The sequence below is a fragment of the Nylanderia fulva genome, unplaced genomic scaffold (assembly GCF_048542155.1).
Source record: "Nylanderia fulva isolate GAGA-0341 unplaced genomic scaffold, ASM4854215v1 Scaffold206, whole genome shotgun sequence".
In the NCBI taxonomy this organism is placed as follows: domain Eukaryota; kingdom Metazoa; phylum Arthropoda; class Insecta; order Hymenoptera; family Formicidae; genus Nylanderia; species Nylanderia fulva.
In genome coordinates, this window is record NW_028190271.1 from 159,483 (window position 1) to 169,900 (window position 10,418).

The following is a 10,418-nucleotide window of genomic DNA, read 5'->3' on the forward strand; positions in this document are numbered from 1 at the left end:
TTGTACCCAATTTATTAGTAAATATTTTTTCTAGTCCAGCTTTTATTTGATCGTGGGGAGAAGTGCCTCCTAATAAATAGACAAATGTTTCCTACGAAAAAAATGTAAATACATATATATATATATATACAATTGTTCGAGCCTTTTCTGGTAAATATTGAGCATCCTTTTTGTCTATTTTAATTTCAATTAAAGTCAGTTAGTCAGAAGGAAAAAGGGTTAAATATATATTTTTTAAAAATAGATATCAGTAGTTTTGGCATATTCAACAATGGTACAATGAAATTATAATGAATGTTATAAAATAATCCTAGTTTAATCAAGCTTGAACAATCAAAATTGCTTTTGAAAGCAATTTCTTTCTAACCATTTACATTATTTTACCAGCTCGAACCTTGAATTTTGTCTCAAATATTCAAAAAACAAGAAATAAGAAATGTAGACTATTTTTACCATTTGTTTTTGTCCTTCCTCATTAGTTTTTAATGCGATGTCGAATCGAAATCAAGTAATTTTGTAAATTTCTTGAAAGGTTTGTTCGGAATAAGAGAAAAAGTACTACTACAGCTTGAACCAGATGCTGAGAGCAGTGGAAGCGAATTATTTGTACGCTCTAATTGCTTTAAAAATGCATTTTGTTGTTCCAATAATTTTTTAATCGCAATCGTGTTTTGCAGGATTGAAACAATATTCTGACTATCTGAAATATAAATTTACAAATTATATTACTATAAACAAAAGAACAATAAATATGAATGATTACCTGCTGGAAAATTTTCAAAAATGATATCGGTTGGTATCATATTATTTACTGGATTAACAGCATCTTTAGGATCTAAATAATGGAAATTTTTTGTATCATTATTGTATTTATTTAATATTAAATTAATAAATTAATAGACACTATATATATATTAAGCGGGATTACTTAAAATCGACTTGTATTGTTTAATACCTTATTGTACCAAAAATTAAAAATTTGTTTATACCTTCATCAGAAGTTACATGGTCTTCAGAGGCAATATTATTCTTTTTATTTTGACTCACGTTTATTGCTGTTTCATCCATATTTTCGATATCCTTGTCCAAGTTTTGGTTATCATCATTAATCAAATCTAAATGTATAAAAAATTACACTATTAAGCATTACTTTATTTGCAAGTTAAAAAAATAATGTTAAAGATTTATAAAAATAATATATATATTTATTTATTGTTATACCATTTGTCAACTGTTCATTTTCTAAATGCAAATCCATGACAGTCATTAACGGAGATGGTGTCATTCGCGGATTTGAATCGTCATCATTTAAGTTGTTTGCTGTAACTGGTTGGAATGTTTTCTTTTTTCTTTTCCCTCGGCCTAATTGCGAACATGATGTATCTGATGTATCGGTTCGAATTTTTTTATGTACAACATCTATAGCTTCCTTATATGAATCTGTAATTACAAATTATTTTATTAATTGTCTGTCTATATATATACATACATTTGTATTACATGATTTATATAAGTCTTTTCCATAACCGTATTCATAAATATTGGGAAGTTATGATTTGATATATTAAATACGAAAAAGTCATTTTTTTAATATAAAACATGTTTAATTAAGATATTATCTTATTATATACTATCAATATTTTTATGACAATACTTACTACTTTGAAATATTAGTTGCACTATGTATTTTTGCCAATTGTCTTTTGGGGGTTCTTTCCGTAATATATATTTCCTAACATTTTTTTCCGGCCATTTACACATTATTTGATCATTTGTAAATGTCATCCATGAGGTTGGTACAACTTCTACAGCGTTTGATTGGCCTTCTATATTGATAAATTCAATCACTGACCAAGTCTGCAAAGCATATAAACCATTTAATTTTCAATTAATAAACATTATTATAATGTTATAATATGATCCCACAAAAAAAGACATCACAGATGTAAAAAAAAAGCGCTACGCTAAGTTATATCTTTCGTCAGCAAGGGTTCGATTCCCGCTTCAGCGACTTTTCGGACCTATATTTTTCTCGCTTATTTCTCCATATGTAAGTTTCGAAATTAATTTATATGTGGAACGTTGGGATCTCAAATTGAGATACAGTTCCGTTTAATTAATTTTTCGTTTCGTTTCCTTGGCTCTATTGCCCAGCTTAGAAGACAGCATACTTATATTATTTATATTGAGAGCCGATAAAAATATTTATTTCTGAGTTTATTCACGCCTTGGGCTAATCACGGCGGTATTTACTAACATCTACTAAAAAGGCAAATGAAAAATATAGGTTCGAAAGGGTCTGAATAGCTTAGTTGGTAAGAGCAGTCGCCCGGAAAGTGAAAGACGCGGGTTCGATTCCCGCTTCAGCGACTTTTCGGACCTATATTTTTCTCGCTTATTTCTCCATATGTAAGTTTCGAAATTAATTTATATGTGGAACTTTGGGATCTCAAACAAATTGAGATACAGTTCCGTTTAATTAATTTTTCGTTTCGTTTCCTTGGCTCTATTGCCCAGCTTAGAAGACAGCATACTTATATTATTTATATTGAGAGCCGATAAAAATATTTATTTCTGAGATAATATATAATATTTAGATAAATTTCTTATAATGATACAAATGTATAATTTTTGCTTTATTTTAAAACGTTTATAATATATACAATAACAAAATAAATTCAGTAAAATATATATATATATATATTTATTCATCTTTATATTTAAATAACATGAATAATTATGTAATTAATTTAAACTGGAATGTATATACATTGTAAAGTTATTATATATTTTTATAAAATATTTAGATAAACAGATATATATAAAAAATAAATTATTTATCTTTAAATAATTATTTAATTCAAATATATTTAAACGTATATTCAAAAAAGGTAATATAAGGCACAAAGAATTAAATTTAGGAAATTAAAAAAATTTAAAGTTAAATAAAAATTTTTAATTTAAATTAAAAAATAAAAGTAAAAATAAAAGTAAAAAAAATGTAATGTACAAAAAATACTTAGCGCTGTTTTTGTATTGTTATTTTAACACATTAGTAAATAAAATAAAATATAAATCAAAGTATAGACTAATTTTTTTACTGCAATACGCTTCAATAGAAATCTATAAACATATTACGTGGCTCGATATTCGAATGACATGTGGCTAGCTGAACATATCGATATACATGTATGAAATATATGTATATAATGTAACATGCAATAATTGTCATATTAAACAGATTCAACGATTGAGCAATGTGAATGGGCTGAGTGAAAATTATAAAAATGAATTTACTATACATTAATATATGCTAAAGACGTATACATATACATATATATGTTATTAATATATGTATACCAGGGTTGGGAAGTAACGAGTTAGTTGTAACGAAGTGTTATAGTCCGAATGACTATAACTATATTATATTATATTATATTAACATAGTTTTAATAATAAATTAGTAAGTCAGCTATTATATAATCATTTGAGAAACGTTCTCACGCTCTCGCGAAGCGCTTATCGCGAAAAGACGCAAACGCGATGAAATATAAGCGTTACGCCGAAACCCGCGGATCGCAAACGAAGAATCAACCTGCTTCGCTTGCACCTAGATAAAAGCGTGTGAATAAAAATTAGCCAATGAAAGAGCTTCCCTACATCTTCCCCCGAAAGATGTAGAAAAGAGCAGGAGACCACCGCGAACGGAAAGCGAGGCGACGAAGTAAGTCGCTAACGAAAATCCAAAAAGTCAAGTCGCTAATTAGAACCTAACTAGGAGTCGAAGACAAGCCGCAGAATATAACTATCGCCTGTAATCTGATTATCGAGAGCGAGCACACCTAACTAATCACCCAGGTGGGATTATACATAATTAATCCAACTCAAGAAATAAGCGAAATAAAAGATTTATTCAAATACACAAGCGAAGTTAATCAAAGTGGAGACGCCCGCCGATCCTAGGATCCTCATCCTTCAGTCGACTGAGACCCCAAAATTTTCCGTGCCTTCCCGGAGGCACAACAATTTGGTGGCAACGGTGGGATCTCAGCCGCAGGGCCGACGTCGTCTCCAAAATTTTCACAGCGGCGAAGACCTGTAAAAACACATACAATTATAACAAGTGTTAGACGGGCACGTCAGTAACTCTGACGGAAATAAGCAGAAGCCACGACTAGGAGAGAACGAGAGAGCGGACAACATAAACAGTGCAACGAGTGATAAGCAGCAGAGAATCGAAAAGGATCGCCGACGTCCAAGGACAACGCCGACCTACGACAACCTCACGGGCAGCGCATCAACACGAGCGACGACCCGCCGTATCTATCACCAACACGGAGCCGCCGTTATCAGCCCACGAGCGATCGAGTTGCAGCAGCAGCAGCCGACCCGTATAGAGCGTAACGATGCGAGCCGTTATACTGTAAGTCCGAATTTATTTGATTGCGTGAATGTCGGAAGGTGACGAAACACCCCGACAAGCGATTAAAAACCAATCGTGGTTGCATAGTACACCTGTACGGTTAACGACGCGAGTATTGCCTTTAACTGCGCAAAATCTCGAAAGCGTTCGTAGAAATTTAGACAGCGACTTGACAAACGAAAATAATACCGAGTTACCTCCGAACGTAATAAACGAACGAGAATTTCCATTTACTAGTTTTGACGCGAGTATATTCGCAAAAAATCCAAGCGACTCCGTTCAAGTAACTCAAAACGAACCGCGTCGATTGCGACCGTATATCAGCCGAACTCCAAGTAGAGTATCTTCGCGAAGAGAATTTTCATTAACGTCATACGACAGCGAAATATTCGATCCCGAAGAAATTTATAGCGAAATAAATATGGCAGAAAATACAAACGCGAACGCAACTATTCCGCCAACCGCGATAGATGCCGAAATAAGCATACTCCGACAAACCCTTGCACAAATGGGACAGAATTTAGACGTCACGTCACAACAACCCTCCGTCGTAGCGCCCGGAGAAACTTCACAAATGCTTAATATAATACAAGCTATACATGCAGAGCTACATACACTAAACACACGTATGAATAGGATAGAAGCCGCACAGGCATACACACACACAGACGAACAGCGGGAGTCCGATTACGAGCCTCGTATGACTTACGGACGGACTGAGCGCGACGTACGAAATCGACGGAGTACTGCACGACAATATATGTCTCTAAAAGAAGCGCGAATGATGATACCCGAATTCGACGGTACATCGCGACACCGCCTTCAGGAATTTCTAAACGCATGCACATATACAATGCAAAACATACATCCCGGAGACGAAGAGTCTCTGATACAGGGCATACTATTTACTAAATTAAAAGGTAAAGCCATGCAAGTCATCGAAACGCGAGACATACAAACGTTTGAAGAATTAAAGCAACAACTAGAGACCGCATACCAATGCAAGCAAAGTACTGCCCACTTGCAATTAGAATTTAATTCGCTAAAGCAGAAATATAATGAGACAGCACAAAATTTCGGGCAACGCGTCGACCAGCTCGCTATGAATTTATACGATTCAATGATAGAGGGAGAAAACCAAACGAGCTCAGAGAAACGCACTATCTTACAAACGATCCAAACCCAAGCATTATTAAATTTTCAATTAGGGCTACGAAGCGACTTAAAGGTACTCGTACGCTCACAACGATATACGACGCTTCAAGAAGCGATAGCCGGCGCGAGCGCGGAAGAGAGATTTATCGGACCTAGCACGTCACGGGCAACTAATTCCTCGCTAAATAAGTTTGAATCAACGCGGTCAGGACAGCGAACGACGGGACAATGTTATAGATGTGGAAAACCCGGACATTACGGACGAGACTGTCGTAGCACAATCAACGTTCTGCCGAAACCGGAAAAATCCTCGCGCGTATCCGCCATCGAAAAATTTTGCAACCATTGCAAAAAACGTGGACATAACCGCGAAGAATGTTGGGAATTAAACGGACGACCGAAAAATAATACGCCCCCACGGAACAAGCCAGAGGATCGAAAAAAACCGCGAAGTATTAATAAAATAGATAATCAAAAAATCCGACAGGAGAGAAATTCCGAGTCCGAACGTAGCAGCGATGAAGACGGAGAGCGCGGAGATAAGATTAAGAAGACTCGCGCGCTCGAATATCAGGTGACACACGTGCGCCGAACGCCGAGAGAAAGAGCGAGTTTAAATATAATTACTCTGCCTATGCGAGAAGCAAAACGCGGAAGAGTAAATATGCTTTACGATTCGGGAGCTACGATTTCATTGATAAAAGTGAAACACTTGAAGGGCGAGACCAAAATTTACAATAATAAAATAACCCTCGTTGGAATAACCGGTCATAAAGCAAAGACGATCGGAAAAATATACGCGACAATTGAGCTAAACGGAAACAAGATAAAACACGCGATTTACGTCGTGAAAGATGATTTCCCAATGGAATATGACGGGATCATAGGAATCGATTTCCTCCAGAAGCAGCAAGTCACGTGCGATTACAAAAAACGCGAATTACAAATCGGAAACGCCGTCCTAAAATTGCAACCGTACAACAAAATTATCTTAAAACCGCGTAGTGAAACAATTATACACGCAATAACAAATGATAATAAAACAGGGATCATTCGAGCCAAAGAAACCGCCCCAGGAATCTATATCGGACGATGTTTGGTAGAACCGAAGAATTACCAATGTCCCATCAGTGTAATTAATACAACTGATAAGCCGGTCGAGATACACACACCCCTCGTAACCGTAGAAGACGCTTGCGAAGATAACGCGCACAAATTGTACACGATACATATAGACGAGACTCCGAATCAATTAACGCGTGACGAACGAATTTGACAATTGTTACACACAAAGCATTTAAACGAGGAAGAAAGGAAAGCAATACAGAAAATATGCGAAGAATATAGCGACGTGTTTTATTTAAGCGGAGAACCACTGTCATGCACAGCAACGCTAAAACACGAGATAAGCACGCGCGCCGATACCTCACCCGTCAATGTGAGACCGTATCGCCTTCCCGAAAAACACAAATCAGAAGTGAACAAACAAGTACAAGAAATGCTAAAAGACGGAATTATTAGTACAAGCATTAGCCAGTGGAATGCACCGTTATTAGTAGTGCCAAAAAAGACTGACGCAACAGGCAAACCGCGATTAAGAGTAGTAGTCGATTTCCGAAAGTTAAATGAATTGACTATAGGCGACTCATTCCCACTGCCGAATATTACCGATATTTTGGATCAGCTGGGAAACGCGAAGTATTTTACGACGCTCGACCTTGCATCTGGATATCACCAGATACCGATGGCCGAGCGCGACAAAAATAAAACAGCCTTCTCGACTCCCTACGGACACTACGAGTTTAATAGAATGCCGTTTGGACTTAAAAACGCGCCTGCGACTTTCCAACGACTTATGAACTCAGTGCTAACCGGGATACAAGGACTCCGATGTCTCGTTTATCTCGACGACATCGTTATATACGGATCCAGTTTAGAGGATCACAACAGAAGACTCGCGGAAGTATTACAACGCCTACGGAAACATAGTCTCAAACTACAGCCTGACAAATGCGAATTTTTACGAAAAGAGGTAATATACCTTGGACATATTATTTCCGAAAACGGTATACTGCCAGATCCGTCGAAATTAGAGGCGGTAAAAAATTTTCCGACACCACGGAAAGTAAAAGACGTACAATCGTTTATCGGACTAACGGGTTATTACCGGAAATTTATAGAAAATTTTTCGCGAATCGCAAAACCGTTAACAAAATTAACGAAGAAAACGGAAACGTTCGAATGGAAAAACAAACAACAAATTGCGTTTGAAAAATTAAAGGAAAAATTAACGACAGCGCCAGTGCTAAAGTATCCGGATTTCAATGAAGAATTCAACGTGACTACCAGTAGGTATACTAGGAGAGTTCTAACTCAGGGGCAATGAGGTGGGGAGAGGGGCGGGGGGGAATCGACGGCGAGGGGGGTGACGTCACGCGGGAGAGGGGGTCTTATCAGTAGATAAGCTTATCTTTTGTTTATAAACATATCAGATAACCTGATAAGGGGATCATGTTACCTGATATATTTATAAACAAGATAAGATAAGGGGATCATGTTACTTGATATGTTCATAAACAAGATAAGATAAGATAAGCGGCGTCTTTGAGCGGTATCAAAGTTTTCATAAATTTTCTCCGAAAATCCAAGATAAGATAAGCTAAGTTTTCGAATCCAAGATAAGCGGCGTCTTTGTAAGGTATCAAAGATAAGCGGCGTCTTTGTAAGGTATCAAAGATAAGCTTGAGCGGTATCTAAGTTTTCATAAATTTTCTCCGAAGATAAGATAATTCTGCGAATGGCTGCCGCCGTTTCAGAATCCAAGCTTGAGCGCCGACAATCGGATATCTAAGTTTGATAAGATAATTCTGCGAATTACTAAGAACAAAAGGTTCGCCGACAATCAAGCGGGTTGATCCGTACAGGTTGCGACATGTTTGCGCGGCGTGTCAATCCAGGCTTGGATCTCTCTCTCGCCGCTGCATCTCTCGCCGCAGGCCCGAGCCGCCGAATCTCTCTCTCGCCGCTGCATCTCTCGCCGCAGGCCCGAGCCGCCACATCCGATCTCTCTCGCCGCCGCGCGCTACCTCTCTCTCTCGCTCCGACGGGAGAGCTCGTATACCGCCGCGCGCTGAATCCAGGCTTGGATCTCTCTCACTCTTGAATGCATGCTGCATCCAGGCTTGGATCTCTCTCTCTCTCTCTCTCTCTCTCTCTCTCGAAGGCGTGCGTCTCTCTTACTCTTAATGTCGCATGCGCCTCGTAAGATAAAATTATCGATTCTGCCGCAGCATGGATGGTCTTATCTCGTAAGATAAAAATATCGATTTTTTTCTCGCTGAATGCATTGTCCTTGACACAATAATTATATCTCGCAAAGTATGTAACGGGTGGCGCGCAAATAAAGTACACCATGATATATACATATAAGTATTTATTCGTCTTATATTTAATACATAATTATGTAGTTTTATTACATATTAAAAACTAAAGCCACCAGCTCGCAATCGACAAGTTGGTGCATGTTGAAGGCATTGCTAGCGCGTATCGCATTCGACAATTCTCTCGCATTCGTTACAGTGGATGCAATATTAAAGAATTGAGTATATTTGATATCAACCGTTGCGACGAGCCTCGTCAATCGATCGTACATTATTTCGATACATGAATCGAGCTCGAACATACGATGTAACGTCGATTCGACCATCATCATGCGCACGTCCGCCGATTCGAGACTTATGAGCTTGGTGCCGTTTATCTTGTGAAATCGCACTGTTAGCGGCCCGACACTTATGCAATTATACACATCGTTGTTGGAGGTGGAGTCATTGTTCAGGTAATTGTGAATAGCGTGGCGTTGCTCGTAGAGTCCTTTCCACGTTTCGAGAGATAGTAATAGCTGTTTTCCCCGATGATCTCCTATGGCGATCTCCACGTAACTCGGCGGATCCACTCTGATGCCGATTTCGAGGAATTTGAATTCCGTTGCCGTCAATGCGTATCGTCTTCCAAGTATGCGAACCGCACGAGGCTCCAGCGAAACGCTGTAAAAATTAGATGAAAATTAAAACTAAATTAGGAAAAAAAGAAATTATAACTCATAAAAAAAATATAGAATATAAAAAAAAAATATATAAAATAAAATTAAAAATATAAAAGATACAAAAAAGTTATACTTACTCGTCGCATTTCTTCTCGCACGTTTCTTCATGTCTCGGCATGTAGTAATTCATGCTGCTGCTGCTTCTTTGAACCGAGGGTATTAAAAAGTGAACCGTCAGTTAGAACGGTCGACGAAAGACTGATTGTATAATAAGGTACTAATAATCGAGTAACGGTCATTTTTAAAATATTAGGAGAAGGGGATTCTTAGAAATATATCTGGAGGGAAAGAACAAAGAGAAATATTTAAAATATTAGGAGAGGGGGATTCTTAGAAATATATCTGGAGGGAAAGACAAATTATTAAAAGTAGTGGGGGTAAAAGAAATTCTTAGAAATACGATTGCGTGAGAAATTTTTAAAAGTAGTGGGGGGTAAAAGGAATTCTTAGAAATACGATTGCGTGAGAAATATTTAAAATATTAGGAGAAAGGAATTCTTAGAAATATCTGGTTAGGAAAAATAATAAAGAGAATAGTATGTAAATAATATGTTTATTCAAAAAACGGATGATCGTCGCGATTAGCCGACCACCAATTGAATAATTTAAATACATTTTGTAACGCGCAATTTTTTACATGTTTATTACATCGTAGAGTATATGTGGGATCTAATTTATTTAATGCAGGCACATCTTCATATATGGCATCCAAGGTCTCAATCATGAAACCGCTGCACG

General features: G+C 37.2%; 1 protein-coding gene across 1 annotated transcript; it reads right to left on the bottom strand.

Moving 5' to 3' along the window:
* Nucleotides 1-9,026: 9,026 nt before the first annotated feature.
* On the bottom strand, nt 9,027-10,100 carry LOC146723339 (uncharacterized). The gene is made up of 2 exons (XM_085482458.1): nt 9,758-10,100; nt 9,027-9,621 (listed from the first exon to the last, which is right to left on the bottom strand). Exons 1-2 carry the CDS (start codon nt 9,808-9,810, stop codon nt 9,051-9,053), a joined length of 624 nt encoding a protein of 207 aa, XP_085338584.1. The 5' UTR covers nt 9,811-10,100; the 3' UTR covers nt 9,027-9,050.
* Between the last annotated feature and the right edge of the window lie 318 nt (nt 10,101-10,418).